This window comes from Brassica napus, chromosome A2, assembly GCF_020379485.1.
Source record: "Brassica napus cultivar Da-Ae chromosome A2, Da-Ae, whole genome shotgun sequence".
NCBI lineage: Eukaryota > Viridiplantae > Streptophyta > Magnoliopsida > Brassicales > Brassicaceae > Brassica > Brassica napus.
In genome coordinates, this window is record NC_063435.1 from 8,364,783 (window position 1) to 8,383,958 (window position 19,176).

The window sequence follows — 19,176 nt, forward strand, 5'->3', positions numbered from 1 at the left end:
GACTTATCAACGTTATTCAGCTTTACCATCGTTCCTATTCGTATCCATTACATGTTTCCTCAGGCAGCTTCACCGATTCCACCTGCTCTTTATTGTTTCTGTCTTTCTCCGTTGTACCAATTTATTTGGTTCAGTTAACAATAAATCAAACCCCAGAAAAAAAATCTCTTGAGATATCCAAGAAATAAATTATGAACACTCGAGCAATCATCGGATTCTCAAAGCCCACATTTTATCAGGTGCTACTCTGCATCATCTCTTTGTTGTACTACCTTCCTTGTGCTTCAAGTCAGGAAGAACTTGGGTGGTGTGGAGAGTTGTTTCAGTGTGGGAACATAACCGCTGGTTTTCCCTTCTGGGGTGGGAAACGTCCTGATCATTGCGGTCATACATGGCTGGAGCTTCACTGCAATAACAACAACAGTACATCTTTAATCATCTCAGACCAAGAGTACTCTGTTCTCGATGTTAATCAAACATCTTACAGTCTAACACTTGCCAGGACAGACCTGCTAGGCCCTTTTTGCTCCGCTATGTTTAATACCACTACCTTGCCTCCCGATATCTTTGAGCTCTCACCAACCTTTAAGAACCTCACAGTTTCTTACCTCTGCGATCCTTATCCTTCATCCAATTTTACATGTCATGATAAGGGTATTGTGATTGGGACAGTGTCTCAAGACTCTCGACAGTCTTATTACTGTAATGATAGTTTCATAGTGAATGTTCCAATGAGTTTCTTTCCAGAAGAGAGAGAGTTCAATTTGAATCAGTTGGAAAGGGTTTTAAGAGAAGGGTTCGAGGTGAAAGTGGAGATCGATGAGATAACTTGTCAAGAATGTTCGTCCTCTGGTGGAATATGCAGCTTTAATGGTACCACACAAGTTTGCTGCAAGAGAAACTCACCCTCAGGAGTCTTCTGCGAACCAAAACGTCAACCAAGTTGTAAGTAGCATTTCATATGTATCTGATTTTCCTATTGACCTTTATGGAAAAAAAACATTAGAACAACATGCAATGTCCTAACTGATCTGAGAATAGAATTAGATCTAATGATTCAAAGAATACCCAAAAATTAAGGGTGGGCAAAAAAACCGAACCGAGTCAAACCAAACCGAAATCGATCGAAGCCAAACCAAAATTTATTATCAAATAGTTTGGTTTAAGATTTTCTCAACCGAACCAACCAAACCGAGTTAAAATGAACCAAAAAACAAATGTGTTTTTGCATTAAACATATTAACAATATACAATATACTAAAATCCTAATACTAAAGACAATATTAACTTTATTTTGTTTATTTTAAAAAAAAATATTTACTTTAATTAATTTTGGTTTGATTGTGTTCTCATAAACTTTTTATGGTTTTCTATGGTTTTTTGTTTCAGTTTTATATTAGATTTAATTTACATAGTTTATTTCTAAGATGTATTATTAACAACGTTTTTTAACTTTCTATTTACTTTATTTAACTTTAATTTGATTGTGTTCTTATAAAAAAATTTGTGTGTTTTAAAGGTTTATTTTAAGTTTTATATTAGATTTAGTTTAGAGAATTTGTACTCCATGTACAAGAATACGTTGCATATTTGCAACCATGGAAAGTACAATTATTGGATAAATTTTGGACAAAAACGCCCCTACTAATAGAACTGAAACCCATGTTCGGCGCATAACGCGTTCCGGGCCTAGCGAGTTGAAAAAAATCAGAGATTAATCGTGAATTAATTTTAAGGGTATATATATATATACACACTAGTATCCGTTAGAGAAAGTAGTTATTGTAGTGTAGTCTAGTGGTTAGTTTGCTTGTCCATTTTTCGAGGTTGCGGGTTTGAACTGCTAATTCATTGCTTTGCTTCATTTTTTCCATTTTTGTCTTTAGTGAGTATTACAAGAATACCCTCTTCTTCATCTTCTCCAATTTCGACCTGGAAACCCTAAATTTCGAATCTCACCATTTTTTTCACGATTCACCGCGATTTCAACAACTTTTCATATGATTTTGTTAACGGGATTTCAACCATAACTATGATTATAACTTGAAAATGTTCTTAAATATTTTATTTCTTTTTGAAAAATCCGAGTTTTAGGGCGAATTGGTTCAATCCGCCACGGTGCACAGCCGAGTGACGTTTAAGCGCCGATTAAACGGCCGATTTGTCCGGGTTTTAGAACAGGGACTGAAACCTATCAAAACTTGTCAGATTAATTTAAATAAAAAAAAGAGACAATTAGGTGAATATACCCTTTAGACACCAAAATTAAGTAAATACCCATCTGTGTCAAAAACCCTTGCTTCCTGTAGCTTTTTTGCTACCTTTTTCCAGAAATACCCCTAAATGAAGACACGTCATATGAGACGTCATAAACACATGGTCACAACTGAGCATTTTTGTCATCTCTTTTTGTTTCTCTTCGTATTTTCTTCTGCATAATTCTTCTTTTTCTTTTTCACATCTACGTCACCAGAAAAACTCAAATAAAAAAGAAAACAAACCTCTTGTTTTGTCTTCACAATCTCCTAACAATTATGAGTTTCAAATACAACACACCAAAACAGTTGATGAAGACCGGATTGCAATGGGGGTGGAGAGACGACGGCAGCAGCGGCGAAACGAGTCTGATTGTATTGGGCATCAAAATTCAGCAAAAAATATGTCGAAATATTGGAGGAAAGGTTTTGCGATTTCAACAAAAGATTCACATAGATTCGATGAAACAAATATCTATCTTCCAATGTTAAACTGTAAGTAATAATTTAGAGTGTATTCATAGTACGTAACATATACATTACTGGTTAATATTATTGTTTGATTGTAAAACTTTATGTTAGAATCCATATTTTAGAGATATATGGTTTGATGCATTGTGTATCAACTGATACATTATTTGATATATAGTTCGATGCATTGTGTATTAGCTGATAATTATTTTGTTAACAAGTTATATTTATGTGTAAATGTTAAAGGAATTAGTAACATACATGATAGTGAATAATCATTATTTTGGTATCAAAACAATGTACCAGTTAACGAAAATATATATTATGTAACAATCTATGTATCATCTAACGAATATTGTATCAAACAATATATCACGTAACAAACTATGGAGCAGCTAAACAAAACCATAAATCAATCAATGTATCATGTAAAAGAATCATGTATCAGCTAACATATCATGTATCGGCCACCGACAACTATTTTGCAAAAATGAAACCAATTTTATAAATTAGCAAAAATCTGATAATGACATCTAAACAAACAACTATCGGCGACATAAAAACAAGATCAACTAAACTTATATAATATCTGGTAACAAAGAAAATGTCAGCTAAAATAAATGTTATCCATATTAAAAAGAACTTCAAGAACTTGCTTGTCTCTTCTCTTGCTTGATATTCGTAAGCGTTTTTATGAGTTTCAAGCCTCAGGTTTCCCTTGAACTTGACAAGTAACAAGATACTTGAAGGGAGGAAAGTATTACCAAAACTTGAAAGGAATGTATTTTCTTTCACGGTGACTATCAATCGGCCTTGACTTTAGTCTGAAATAGCCACAGTGGCTTTTTCTGTGTGTTGTTTTAAAAGAAAATTGGATCACTTTCCTGATTAAACTTCAGTTCATGATCGGGATCAATCACGGCGACTTCGAGCAACGTCTCGTTGACACAAGCTCTTCCATCCTAAAATTTTAATGATTATGGAGCTCTCTACAATGACTGAATTGAAGAAAAATGTTCTTAATGAATCACAATTTTGCAGAGGAGTATAGTAGAGAAGAAAGAAAGGAAAGAGACGGTGAATATACGAGAGAAAGAGAAATATGATAATATAAAATATATAGTGTGGAGCCCATGCTAAAAAATAGATAAATAGGGTTAGATTTGGAATTTTGAAAATCGAATAGTGGAAAGGGTAGATAGCTAATTTCGTCTCTTTTGGTGTATATGGCACCTAATTTCTCTAAAAAAAATTACAATTTAACATATTAGATACAATGTATTTACATAAGTAACATAGTATAAGGCCAGAATTAATCATTACTCTTTTGTTCTCTCTCTCCATATTCATTTGTATACCTAATATTTCATCTCCTTCTTCTTTATCTACATGATGAATCTACACAATTCGATGTTTAAAACATATATATGATATATTGACCAAAGTTTAAAACATTAATATGATATATCAAATAAAACGGTTATGATCATATGATAATTAGCTAGCTAACATAAGTTATTAATATAGTTAAGTATCCATGGTAATATATGTTTTGAATTTATTGTTCATGCTTTTATTTTGAGTAGGTTTAGCTAGCTAACAGTTTTGTTTTCATTTGCAGAAGGTGAAGCCCATCTACTATATATTGTTGATCTTGCAAACTATGCTTCAAATTAAATATATTGATAGCCAATCACTGATCAAAAAAACAAATAACAATGTTGATTTATGGATAACAAATATACGTTAGTTACCATATTGGATATGAACAATCTAATTAATGAAACATATATGTTATATCATTCAAATTTAAAGAAGTATTGACCGTCCAATATATATGTTAACTGGATATTATTTCTTTTATCTTTCTAACGATTGTCGTGATTTATTGTTTAGAGTTTACATTGCTCTAGGATTAGGTTTTATAATTTAATATTTAAGGTTTATTGTTTGATATAGGGTTGAGGTTCACCCTTTGGAGCATGGTTTATCTTAGGGTTTAGAGTTTAGTATTTATCCTTTGGGATGTTTATCATATGGATTTGAATTTAGTGTTTATCTTTGGGTTTAGGGTTTAATATTTATCATTTGGGTTTAATGTTTATCATATGGGTTTGAGTTTAGTGTTTATCTTTGGGTTTAAGGTTTAGTATTTATCCTTGGGAGTATGATTTATCTTTGGGTTTAGGGTTTAGTGTTTATTTTCTGGGTTTAATATTTATCATATGAGTTTGAGTTTAGGTTTTATCCATTGAGTTTGGCGTTTAGCTTTTGTATATACGAAAAACCCCGGAAAATTGTTTTTGGATAAATTGTTGCATTTAACCGCTATTTACAACTAATATAAGAATTAGTTGTTCTTATAAAGTCTTATCCAGCTAACAATCATTTCAACTGCATGTTAGAGAGTTAAGATTATGTTCAACTGTATTTTTACCTCAACGCTATAAACCTTAAGCTCTAAACACTAAATACAATGAATAAAATTAAATACTAAACTCAAACTCACAACTCTAAACATAACGGATAAACCAAACACTCTAACCAAAAATCTTAAACCCAAAGGATAAATATTAAACCCAATAGTAAAATCTAAATCCAAACCCATAGGATAAACGTTAAAACCTAAACCTCAAACCTAAGGGATGACCCTAAACCCAAATGATAAACTCTAAAGCCTAAACCCAAATAATATCAGTTATCCGGATATCGTTATTGTTAGTTGATTTTTCTATCAGTGGATGGCTATAACTATAGTGATAACCGATCACTGATCGGAAAATCCAATTAACAATATTGATTTCCGAATAACAAGTATACATTATTTAACTTATTAGATATGAACAATCTGATTAATGAAACATATGTGTTATATCATTAAAATTTAAAGCATTATTGGCTGTCCAATATATATGTTACTAGATACTATTTTCTTTCTTTTATCCCTATAACAATTCTCGTAATTTATTGTTTAAGATTTACATTACTCCAAGATTAGGTTTTATAATTCGATGTTCAAGGATTATCCTCCAGATATATGGTTAAGGTTCACCCTATGGAGTAGATTTGATCTTTGGGTTTAGGATTTAGTTTTTATCATTTGGGTCTAATGTTTATCATATGGGCTTGGGTTTAGAGTTTATCCTTTGGGTTTAATCGTTTATCTTTTGAGTTAATGGTTTATCCTTTAGGTTTAGGGTTTATCATTTGGGTTTTCCTTTGGATATATGAAAAAACCCGGAAGAAGACTTAACCAAAATTTTAACTCTTAACTTAATGGAAAAATCATAAACTCTTAACCTTGAATCCTAAACCAAAAGGATAAATATTAGGCCAAATGGTAAAATATAAACCAAACCCATAGGATAAACACTAAAAACAAAACCACAAACCTAAAGGATAATCCTGACCTAAATGATTAATCCTAAATCCTAAAGCTTAAACCCAAATAATACATGTTATCCAGAAATCATTATTGTTAGTTGATTTTTCTATCAGTGGTCGAGTATATTATAGATCCCAAACCAAATATTATATATATAACACAATATTGCTCTCCAACATATAATTGAAAATGAATGTTAGCCGGTTAAAGGTTTCTAAACTCAACTTCGTTACTATATTATTCGCTTTAAGTGAACTAACTAACATCACATTATCTATTCAATATGATTAAGAAAAAAGTATGTGTTATATCATTAAAATTTAAAGAACTATTGGCATATTATTTCTTTTATCTCTTTAACGATTGTCGTGATTTATTGTTTAAGATTAACATTACTCTAGGATTAGATTTTACAATTCGATGTTTAAGGTTTATCCTTTGGTTATGATTAAGGTTCACCCTTTTTAGAAATTTTTATCTTTGAGTTTAGGGTTTAGTGTTTATCCTTTGGATTAGTGTTTATCCTTTGGATTTAGTGTTTATCATATGGGTTTGGGTCCAGAGTTTATTTTTTGGGTTTATGGTTTATCCTTTAGATTTAGGGTTTACCTTTTGGGTTTAGGATTTATCCTTTAGATATATGAAAAACCTAGAAGAAAACTTAGGATAACTTCTGGCATTATGAATTAACTGTCATTGCAACTAATATTAAGATTAGTTGTTCTTAAAAAATTTTATCCAGCTAACAACATTTCATTTGCATGTTGGAGAGCTAATATTATGTTTAACTTTATTCTTACCTCGACATTATAAACCTTAAGCCTTAAATGTTAAACCCAAAAAAAAACATAAATCATAAACCCAAACTCTTACCTTTAATTTAAACTCAGAGGATAAACCCTAAATTCTAACCTTAAATCCTAAATCCAAAGGATAAGTATTAAGCCTAATAGTAAATTCTAAATCCAAACCCATAGGGTAAACGATAAAAACAAAACCTCAAACCTATAGAATAATTTTAAACCCAAATGATAAACCCTAAAGTATAAACCTAAATAATACCAGTTATCTGGATATTATTATCGTTAGTTGGGTTTTCTATCAGTGGTCGGGTTTATAGATCCCAAACTAAAAATTATACCTGTAACACAATATTAGCTCTCCAACATATAATTGAAATGGATGTTAGCTGGTTAAAGGTTTCTACACCCAATTGTGTTACGTTTATTTTTCGCTTTAAGTGAACCAACTAAACTCACATTATCTACTCAAATGATCTTTGGATTGAGATCTATAGTGATAACCGATCATTGATCGAAAAACCCAACTAACAATATTGGTTTCCGGATAACAAGTATATATTAATTAACTTATAAGATATGAACAATGTGATTAATGAAACGTATGTGTTTATATCATTCAAATTTAAAGCAATATTGATTGTCTAATATATATGTTAACTGGATATTATTTCTGTTATCCATCTAACGATTGTCGTGATTTATTGTTTAGGATTTACATTACTCTAATATTAGGTTTTACAAATATGGCATTTGTTTGGTAAAGATAAGCGTGTAACACATGAAGTAACCAGCTATGAGATGTTTTAACCTTGAACGATATATAATAATTTCGACTCAGTTATGATTTTGTATTAAAATCACTCATTTTTTTCTTCAAATTAAAATTTAGAAACATTTGAAACTTACATTTGAGAAAAGAAATAGACAAAGAAAACTGTAGAAAAAGGCAAGAAAAGAGAGAAAAAATATATATTTTTTAATAAATTTTGTGTTTGGTCATAAACCTAATATACATATACACTAATTATATATGGCTTACAAAATATCAAACAAATTATATTAGGTTGTCATAAGCGCTTAGCCCCTAGGTCTACCTTATCTATTTAGAGTAAATTAGCTCAACAAAAAGGGTTATCTAAGTCATTTTACACTCATTTTTCCACTTTTCAATGCAACTTTCCATCCTTGCAAATATGTAACTTATTTGTATATATTGAACTAATTGACTCTTTAGTTTAGAGAATTTATTTTTTCGTAGTCACCAACATGTGATTTTATGACCATGTGTTTATATTTTAAAACATGATTTTTTTTTAAAAACTAAACTAAGGGAACCTTATTAAACCGAATCGAAATACAAACCAAGCTGAGTACAAGCTGAATTGAAATCGGTTCAAACCAAACTAATTATGGTTTACTTCAGTTGGAAAAAAATTCTAAAACTAGATTAGTCAAACCGAACTGATAAAATAACTGTAATGCCCACCTACCAAAACTAGGGTTTAAGAATACTCTTCTCAATTCTTAATCAAAAGTTTTTGGTTTGGAAATATTCTTTCTGGTGCTATGAAGTTCGTTTAGAAATATCTTTCTTGCTAGGTGTTTTGCCCGCGATGCGGGCTTAAACATTTTCATAATTTTTGAAAAGTTCTTTGTACATTATATTCATTATACTAAAATAAATCTAAAAATAACTTTATATTATATTTTTAATATAATCAAAAAAAATTATTTGATTAATATTTAATTATGTAATTTGTGTTTTTAACTTTTTATTAAAATATTTTTTCAGATAACAATACAATATATATATATATATATATAAATTATCTCTTTTGTTTAAAATTATATTTTTATATTTTGGATAATTCAATATTCTATTTTTAATTATATAATTAAAAATTTTATTTTATTAATATTTAGTGATATAATTCATGTTTTTAACTTTTTACTAAAAGACTTTTTTCATATAACAATACAATATATAATGAAATTATCTTTTTTTTAAATTATATTTTCAGATTTTGGATAATTCTAACTATTATTAATTTTAATCAATTATCTAATCAAATAAATTAAAATTTTGTTTTTTTTTAATTTAGTTATACATTTTATTTGATTAATATTTAGTTATATAATTCATGTTTTTAACTCTTTACTAAAAGACTTTTTCAAATAACAATACAATATATACATAAATTATCTCTCTTTTTAAATTATATTTTCAGATTTTGGATAATTCTTACTATTATTAATTTTAATCAATTATCTAATCAAATAAATTAAAATTTCATTTTTATTTTTTTAATTTAGTTATATATTTTATTCATTAAGGGTATAAAAGTTATTAACCACTCTAACTTTTAACGTGGGAGCTCGATTCCAAAAATTTACTTCGCAAATAATAGTATAGATTAATTAAATCATAAATTAAATACAATCTAGGCATAAGAAGCATAGATTCAAACTAATTAAGATAAAAATCTAACTAAAAAAAAATGAAAAACATAATATTTTGAATATATCCAAATATTTTCACTGCATCACTAATTAAAATATGTTTTCGTAGCTGCTGAGCTTCACGACCGCTGTAGTACCCCGTTTATCTGTGGATATCACAGTGGTCTCTTGTACCCTTTCTGGATTCCTGGAAGAGAAGAATGTGGCCACCCTGACTTCAAGCTCACCTGTATCGGAGGATTGGCAGAGGTTAATATCGCGTCCGTGAAGTTCAGAATCTTAGAAGCAAACTACACCACTCGTATCATAAGACTTGCCAGATCTGATCTTAACGGCCACCTTTGCCCCCAAAATCCTTCACATGCGCCATTGGACCAAACTTTCTCTCTATTTTCTCCTGACACCGAGCTGCTAACACTTTACTATGGCTGCGGAGACTTTACATTCTTAACGCCTGCTTACCATCCTGCTTACATCAGAGACCTTGGTTGTGATCATGATGATGAAATCGTAGGAAGTTACTTTGTGACGAGAAACCTCTCATCCCATGTACTTGACGGAGTTAGAGACCTTTTAAGGGTCCTAGGGGTATGGTGCGCAAACGTCAGTGTTCCTGCCTCCGGACCTGCTTTAAAAATACTACAGAAATTTCAGACTTCAGATAATCTCAAGAAGGTGGTTCAAGAGGGTGTCGAGCTTGGAGTTGACCAAGAATGTTACATGTGCATCGACTCTGGGGGTGCTTGTGGATATAACCAAACCACAAGAGGGTTCGTCTGTTACTGTAACAATGGACCTCATAGCTATATTTGCAGTTCCGGAAAGAGGAATCATGGTAAACTGTTGTTTTCTCTCGAGCTAATTCCATATTGTAATTTTCTCCATGCTGACAAATTTTACTTGTTACATGGCTTACAGGTACTATTACAAAAATTCTAATAGGTTGGTTTTATGTCTATTTCAAATTGTTTTTGATCTCCCTAGGAAAATAAAAAGTTTATAAATCTATCCCTTTCTATATTTGTCCAGGTCTGAGTGTACTAGTAGCGGGTGTTCTTGTGCTCTTGCTAATACTCATACCAATTCTCCGAAAGAGAAAAGCATCACATGACAACAGAAAACAGAATCTAAACACCCTTATTCCACTGAAACACTACAGTTACGCACAAGTCAAACGAATAACAAACTCATTTGCGGAAGTGGTTGGGGAAGGAGGGTTTGGAACGGTCTATAGAGGAACTCTTTCTGATGGTAGTATGGTTGCGGTGAAGGTTTTGAAAGATACTAAGTGTAATGGTGAAGACTTCATTAACGAAGTTGTGAGCATTAGCAGAACTTCTCATGTTAACATTGTGTCTCTGCTTGGATTCTGCTCCGAAGGTTCCAAGAGAGCAATTGTTTATGAACTTTTGGAAAATGGGTCGCTTGATAGGTTCATCTCAACCAACAACTCAATGGGCATGGATTGGATGGCAATGCATGGAATCGCGCTAGGTGTTGCTCGTGGTCTAGAGTACTTGCACTATGGCTGCAAAACAAGGATTGTGCATTTCGATATTAAACCTCAGAACGTATTGCTGGATGAGGATCTTTGTCCCAAAGTTTCTGATTTTGGACTTGCTAAACTATGCAAGAAGAAAGAGAGCACCATGTCACTACTAGACATGAGAGGGACGATAGGCTACATCGCACCAGAGATGATCTCTAGAGTTTATGGGAGTGTTTCCCACAAGTCGGATGTATACAGCTATGGAATGTTAGTCCTCGAAATGATAGGAGCAAGGAACAAAACATCCGCAGAAAACTATGCATCGGACACAAGCTCGATGTACTTTCCAGAATGGATCTACAAGGATCTTGAGAAGGGAGACGATGAAAGGCTTGTTGGTAATGGAATCAGCAACGACGAAGAGGAGATAGCAAAGAAGATGACATTGGTGGGTTTGTGGTGTATTCAGTCTTCTCCATCAGACCGCCCACCGATGAACAGAGTTGTGGAGATGATGGAAGGAAATCTTGATTCTCTTGAAGTCCCTCCTAAGCCTGTTTGGCAAATTCCTACAGTGCCTCTTCCTGAAACTTCTTGGATTTCAGAGGAGAGCTCAAGCATCACTAATTGAAAACCAGAACAAACAAAATGCTTCCAGTGAGTTGCAAGCAAACCAAAGAGATTATAACTAGTAACTTTATATCACTTTTAGTCAGTAGTTCTATGGTCTCTACCATTCTAAAGTCGTTAGCAAACTCTTCTATAAGTTAGCTATGGATCAGACTCTTCATCACATACTATTCTCAGGGCCGGCTTGGTATATAGAGCTGTCAGTTTATCTAGTATTATGGGTCATTTTCACGCCAATCATAGTATTAGTCGAAAGCACATTATAAACACATGTCAAAGTCATTCCATTAAGGCTATTAGAAGTTAAAAAATCCAAATAATCACTTTATTTTTGTTTTTTCTTGTTTAATGAATGTTATTTTATGGATTTCTTTTGTGATTCATATTTTTAGTGTTGTCTATTGGATTTGTCTCATCTCCAACAAAACACTAAATTTGGTGTAATTTCATCTCCAACAAGACACCAAAGTTAACATCATCCCACTAAATTTGGTGTAATGCGAATTAGTGTAACACTATTCATCACACCAAATCTTTAAAATGCATATTTTATAATGTTTCATTTAATAATATAGTTTTTTTTAAAATATAGTTTAATTACTATCAAATTTGTAATTAAACATTAATATATTGTATTATTTGTATTTTTTATTTATTTTCAAAAACCAAATTTTTATTCTTTTATTTCTATTTTCAAAATAAACTTCTAAATGACTATTATCACTTACAAATAATAAAAATATAAATAATAGTCTACATGTGATAAAATAATTATTTATCAATTATAAACAATAAATATAAAAAATCAAAATAAAATCAAAATAATATATAATATGATTTTTGGTGTAAAATTTAGTGTCAACAAGAGATTACACAAAAACACCAAATTTAGTGTAATTTCAACACCAAATTTGGTGTCATTGTTGGAGAGCCATTGACCAGTTGACCGAAGAGATTCTCATAAATTCGTCAAATATGTGTATCTTTGAATTGCATTTGCCAATAGCATAATTAATGTCTTTCATACGAGTTCTTCTATTTTCATTTTTCCATGATCATAATTAGTGACGTGAGTATTTAACCGAATGAGTAACGCAATTGAAAATTAAATAATAATTGACGAATTAATAACCGAGGATCTTTTGGGTCCCACTTACCCAAAAATTAAGACCGTTACAAAAGTCAAAAACGATAAAAGGGTAAAAGCATCCACACAACAAAATATTTTAAAGTCTCTCATCTCTTTCAATCAGACCGTTACGAACAAAAAGAAGAAGAGCAGTAAAGCTTTGCGAGAAGACGACACAGCGCGAAAAAAACAAAAACCTCGAATCCAGATTTTGATCCATCCATAATGTTGGAGGATACGATCTCAAACCCTAGTATGGAACCTCTGTTATTCTCCGTCGATCCAATGTCTCTCTTACTTTCTCAAAACAATCTCTGCGAATTCGAGAGAGGACCCAGATACGGAGAATACGCGACACTGCGAGAATCAAAGCTTCGACTTAAGCGAGAGTACGAGAAGATACTCAAGGAAGAGGAAGAGAGGTTCTTCCGCGGAGACAAGAAACAAACGAGTTTCGGCTTTACAAGACAAGACGAAATCAAAGTTTCGCCGGAGAAGAAGAAGAGATTTGGGTTTAACTGTGTTCCGGCGAACGCTAATCCGCGTCGAATGTCGTCGTCTTCGTTGGCTCAATCGGTTCCTGATTTCTCCGCCGTGATCCGCAAGGAAAATCGCCGTCCGGTTAACTCGAACTTGCTCCCCCGGAGGACGGATCTCACTCCGCCGCCGCCGTCTAAGAGCAGAACAGCCTCTGGAACGGTTTCTTCCGTAAGAGGAAGCATATCTGCTAGTGCGGGAGAGAAGAAAAGCAAAGGGATCAATGCCACCGTTGAAGATCTTAAGAAAATTTCCACCGCCGCAGCTTCAGCCATTAATGGCGGTGGAAGGAAGTCACTCGGCGGCGGAGGAGGAGGAGGAGGGAGGAGGAAATCAGTTAGCGGTGGTGGTGGTGGTCGGACTATTCTAGGTTACAGACAAACTTAATGTCCCAATCGAACACGATTTGATTTGTTTTTAGGTTTTGATTGATAAAGATTGAATTTGTTTTTATTATGATTTGGTTTGTTGAGTGATAGCTAGATTTAACAATAAGCATTGATCATATGATTCAAATGGTTTAATAGTGTGAATTACACAAATACTAAAGTAGATCCATAGCTAACTCTTCGACCAAACACATAACGATCTCATACGCAATCTCTGTTCCAACTCCAAACAAATGTGTTTCAAGATCCATCCATTTCTCCATCTCGATACTGACAACTTCATCCAAGTCAACCCGTGCCAATGCTGCCCACTTTGGAACTTCCCCAAGAACACCTTGAATCAACTCTGATGCTTCAGCACTCGAAGGCTTTAGTCCGCAGGAAATGTTTCTTTCTTCCAAGTGTTCGATCATTGCATCCACGAGGAACCCTCCGGTTATTCCAGGGAGATTAAGCAGATTATCGGAACGAGCTGCGTAGATCATAAGTTCGTCGAAGAGTTCTTGCCCGATCAGGTAGTTGTCTTGGGGAGCCAATAGCTCGGTGTGGATTATGACTTCTCTTGCGTTGGTGAATCTCTGCTGCGTTAATATAAGACCTGTGTTGCTTAAACTTCGCAAGACGTTGGAGACATGGCTGACCAGACTGGTGATTGTTTGATAGTTACCACCACTTGTTGAGTTCTTGAACAAAGTTACTTCAAGAGCGTCCCAATCGGGGTCTACTGGCTCTAGAGGTAGCCTCATCTGTCCTGGAACTACAAACCACAACGGCAGTTTCAAGTTTCAGATAGTTTTCTTTTACAGAAATTAAATTAATGTCTGAATAGATCTTTATGTAACCTGAGACATTGTCAAAGCTATTGGAAAAGCAACTCTCGTTAGAGAAAGATGCATCCAGTACGGAGCCAGGGCTTGTGTAGTCACTGTTTGCGTTACCAATGGAACTCCACATCTCTGTTTTGCCTTTCCTCTGCAAGAATCAAGAAAGCAGAATGAATCAAATGCTAAAACATTCTTGCAGATTATATATAAAACATACCTGAGTAGCTGTATCAACGTCCAGGGTATAAGAAGACTGCTCGCGTGCTAGTGAAGAAAGCAACTCATGGAGGATCAAAGAGGCCGGTTTACTGGGCAATGCATCTTCTTCTTGAGAAGTGATTTCTTCCAACTTCTGCTGAATCAAACCCACAGTACCGGCATCAACTTGTATTCTTCTCTGACCCATCTGATTCGGAACACGTGGCGGTCCTTTTCTCTCTTTAGTTTCCTTGCAGCCTTGGCTATAACTTCTATGAGATGAACCAAGTTTCAATGGTGAAAATGCTGTTTCATTACTACAATCCCAAGAGCGTTTACCATCTCCTCGTCTTGACACTGGACTACTCATAGAGCTACTTGCACAAGCTAGCCTTCTCTTCCGTGCACAAGTGTTTAGGCCTGATCTATTAGAAGACTCCTCCCTGCTACTTGAACCTCTACTGATGGCAATAAAGTCCTTCTCTTTACAGTTGGATGCATTGGCAGGTGAAGACGAACCTCTGCTTCTCTGTAAGGTGTAAGACTGAGGAAACATTCTGTCGCCTGGCATTGATATTTCATCCTTCACATGCTTCCCATTGAAGTCAAACCGAGCACGGTGAAGAGCTTTCCTCTCCATTTGATCTATACATCCTCTGCCTTTACCATAAACAGGCACAGATGGTTCTTGATTTCTCCAATGCACACTTCTTTTACTCCTCTCAAAGGGAGTTGATTCAGAAACACAAACCATGTTCTTTCCACTTTCTTCACTTACCGAACTAGTACCATGAACATCAACAAAGCTACCACAGGCTTTACAAGAAGCAACACTAGTGTTATAATCAGGTGAAACAGCAGGCTCTTTCCCAACACTTCCACACCGTATAGTCCTCGAAGAACTTGGATAAGCAATAGCGTTGTATTTCAAATTTCTCTTCCCCGGTTCAAGAATCCTAGCAGCAGCGTTGATCAACCTAGAGTTACGTCTCTGAAGCCTCGGGCTTTTAACAGGAGAAGCCAGATTCTGATGCTGGTGATGATGTTTCCTTACTCGGGTCAAAACGTTCTTGATCTGCATGGCGTCTGATCCAAACTTCTTCACCATAACACGCCTATCACACACACCTGTTATTGTTCTCTGCATCTTCTCTGGCCTAGACTTATCCAAACCACTATCTTCCTCGTCAGACAAAAGGCATTTATCCTTGTCCTGATTCATCAAATGTGATGACTTCTTCTTCTTCTTGTGGTTAGATGGTATTGATTCAAGTCCCATCAAACGTGCTACCAAGCTAGGAGGTCTCATCTCATGCTTTTTAAACTCCACAACTTCACCTCGGTTCGGGAAACTTCCTCTGTTCTCATCATCAATCTTCAAAACAAAAGAGACATATAACTCAAACTCAAACTAAACATTTAAACTTTTAACTATAAAAAGGGTGAAATAATCACCAGGTTAAGCTTAGATTTTAGCAGTTTATCATTCCCACCAAACCTCTTAGAAGCTTGTTTCCCTGAGGAAAAAAAAAACGAAACAAGAATCTCTTTTTTTCATTTTCAGACACAACCGGGTAGATAATAAACTGAGACACTAACCAGGAAGAAGAGATTTGCGAGAAAAGAGCTTCTTTTTAGAGAAGCGTCGGTTCCAATCGAAGAGCTGGAAGAAAACGCCGACGCAACCGCTGAGTCTACTTGGCCGTTTCTCAGTTATGGCCCCACACGGCGCCACCGTCTCCTGTAACTCACCCGTCATTACCACCAAACCCTAACGACCGACACAAAAGCTCAGAGAGAAGGAAACACCACACAGATAAATGTCTCGCATTCCAATAACTTCACCGGAGAATAACAATCATTCTCTGGTGAAAGAATATCTTGACAGAATCTGAGCTCAAAGCTTAAGATAAAAGACTTCTTTTAATTATAAAAAGATTATCAGCTTTTTTTCTGAAACTTTGGAGCTCGTGAGGAGGAGGAGGAGGAAGAAGAAGAATCTCTTTAGGAAAAGCAGAGAAGAAGAGTGTACATTAGAGCAAAATATCGACAAGTTACGAGAAAGGGGAAAGAAAGGAGACAGATGGAAATCAGCAAAGCGACGATTTGTACAGTGGAAGAAGAAGAAGAAACACACTCTCATTTATTTTTATTTTATTACAAAAAAGAAACTGAGCTTTAAAAAAAAGTGTTTTGTCAAAAAATGGGACTCAACTCAACGGGTAATATTCGCAGTCGAGTTAAAAAGGTGAAAGGAGACAAAAGCTAAACGATAGTGACGAAGTGACTGAAAAGAGAGATGAGAGAGTTAAAAATCCTTTTACTGTGTGATTCTCTCTGCTGTCACTGGCGGTGAAAGGGGCTCGAGAGAGATTGTTTTACACCCCTTTTTTTTCTTTCTTTTACTTGCAGAAGTCGAGATGAGAGAGAGAGCATGCGTACGAAAGGTTAAGTAGCTGATGATAGAAGTAGACTAGAGTAAGATATGAAAAAAATGAAATAATTAAGTGTAATTTTAAGGATTCCTAATTTTAATCGTTTGGTAATATAAATATATATAATTAAAAGAGTGGTGAAGGTGTATGATCGAATAAGTTTTTTGTTTAAGCGCAAATTGTGGTTGTGACTTGTGAGAATCGAAGAGCATAACAGTAAGTTTACAGGCTCGAGGTTTCTGTTTCTCGTTTCTGACGAATCCAGTTTCCTCCGTAGTCCATTTCTCACTTCCAACTCTTGCATCGGTTTCTGTTCCAAATACAAACACTAACCAATAATTTTTTGAGAATTCGGCAAAAAAAAACCTCAACTTTGCACGAATTGCCAAAAGAAACATGAACTTTTAGGCTGACCAAAAAAACACCAAACTTTCATTGACTTTAGAATTAATTAACAACTAGATAGTGACCCGCCCTCGAGAGGGCGGCTATATTTTTTGTTTTTAAATTATTGCTTAATATAATTTATATGTTTGTGTGTTTGTATAATCATATTTTTGTATGATATGAATTTGATAGAATAGATAATTTTTGTAAGTATATTAAATAAATCAAGTTTCATAAGTATGTAATTGTGTCTTTCCTTGTATCATATATGTATTTTTTTGTAATCATATTTGTGTTTTTATCTATGATCATATTTGCGTAATTTAAAAAAAAAGATTAGTAAAGTATTTTGATAATTATATTGAATTTATTATATTGTTAAAATATTAATTTGTGCCATAGATTCTTACCCGCCCTTTCAAGAAAAGGGCGGGTATATCTTTTGTTTAAAAATTTATTTTGAAAATTTTTATTTTTATATTTGTGTTCTTAGGTTTTAATTATATTAAACATGTTAATGTTTAAATAAAATCAAAGAGAATAATAAAGTCCCTAAAATAAAGAAAATACATAGTTGGACATAACATTTATCCCTTTGAAATGGCGGGTCAAAATCTAGTTATAATTTAAATTTAGAAAAAAGTTATTTTATAAATTAAAATTTTATTTTATAAATTATATTCATATGAATATATAGGGTTAGAGTTTGTTTTGAGAATTGGAGCCAAATATATTTACTGATTTCATTAGTATTATATATTTATTGATTTCAGTAGTATTATATCCTGAAATTTGATTTCAGTAGTATTAACAAAATACATTCTGATATTAAAAGTTTTAAAATTTTAATACGAAAAACCATGTGGGTTAATGGATCATGCACTGTTTAGATGGCTAATGGGCTCATTCCCATTTTATGATAGTAAAGGCACCTGAGAGAGACCACGTGACATCTTCTTCTTTATGTTAAACCTAATTTTGTCTCGTATTTTTTACAGTCGACATTCTGGTTTTTGTTAACATTATGAAACTTCTCAAATATATAGGTTTTTTAATCGTATAAACTTGTTAATCTTGCCATCTTTACAGAAAATCGAGATCCCAACTTTTACCAAATTAGGTGGCCGGCTAACTCAGTTACTCAGGCGATTTAGAGGAGATAGAATACCACCGATCAAGCATGTACGCCACACGGTCACCTTCCATGGACAAAAAAATCGATTTTACTAAATTGTTTTTTTGGTAATTTTTTAATAGGAGATGCAAAAGAACGTGGTGGTGTTTAAAAAAGAAAATTGAACGTGGCAGTTTTTAAATTAATCAGATACAATTATATAAAGATAATAATAAGTGGTCTCTTGGATAAAAGAAATAGATAGTTGGATATAACTTTTTATTAATGGGTCACACTGCTGTTTTAATAGAATAAACTAGATTTTGACCCGCGCTTTCAAAGCGCGGGATTATTTTCGAAACATTTCAAATTTATTTGATATAAATTTGTATTTTAATTGTATCTACACTTAGATATTACAAATGAAAAATTATATTCAATATTTTGAAATCCGATCCGACCCGCAGTTAAATTGCCAAATTCGGTGGTTCGTATGTAATCCATTTTAGTTTTCAAAAAAAAAACTGTTATTTAAAAATTCTATAAAACCCGTAACAACTGTTAAAACCCGAGATCTGGTTATCGGTTGAACTGATAGATGACCCAATATGTAATCCGGTTTGATTTATTATTATATTTAGGGTATTGTAATATATATTCATGAATGTTC

General features: G+C 33.4%; 3 protein-coding genes across 4 annotated transcripts; 2 read left to right on the plus strand and 1 right to left on the minus strand.

Moving 5' to 3' along the window:
• The first annotated feature begins 90 nt into the window (after positions 1-90).
• Positions 91-11,705, plus strand: LOC106435323 (LEAF RUST 10 DISEASE-RESISTANCE LOCUS RECEPTOR-LIKE PROTEIN KINASE-like 2.7). 2 transcript variants are annotated; one of them, XM_048755025.1, is made up of 3 exons: positions 91-945; positions 9,484-10,158; positions 10,419-11,705. In XM_048755025.1, the coding sequence occupies exons 1-3, from the start codon at positions 192-194 to the stop codon at positions 11,492-11,494; spliced, it is 2,505 nt and encodes an 834-aa protein (XP_048610982.1). In that variant the 5' UTR covers positions 91-191; the 3' UTR covers positions 11,495-11,705. The 2 variants fall into 2 exon arrangements, with proteins under 2 accessions (XP_048610982.1, XP_048610981.1); XM_048755024.1 differs by having other exon boundaries at positions 91-942; positions 9,484-10,245; positions 10,404-11,705.
• Positions 11,706-12,712: 1,007 nt separating this feature from the next.
• Positions 12,713-13,546, plus strand: LOC106435309. Its single transcript, XM_013876183.3, has one exon. It carries the CDS (start codon positions 12,848-12,850, stop codon positions 13,544-13,546), a length of 699 nt encoding a protein of 232 aa, XP_013731637.2. The 5' UTR covers positions 12,713-12,847.
• Positions 13,547-13,635: 89 nt separating this feature from the next.
• LOC106435308 lies at positions 13,636-16,870 on the minus strand. The gene is made up of 5 exons (XM_013876181.3): positions 16,170-16,870; positions 16,026-16,087; positions 14,590-15,945; positions 14,391-14,520; positions 13,636-14,305 (listed from the first exon to the last, which is right to left on the minus strand). The coding sequence occupies exons 1-5, from the start codon at positions 16,327-16,329 to the stop codon at positions 13,704-13,706; spliced, it is 2,310 nt and encodes a 769-aa protein (XP_013731635.2). The 5' UTR covers positions 16,330-16,870; the 3' UTR covers positions 13,636-13,703.
• Positions 16,871-19,176: the final 2,306 nt, after the last annotated feature.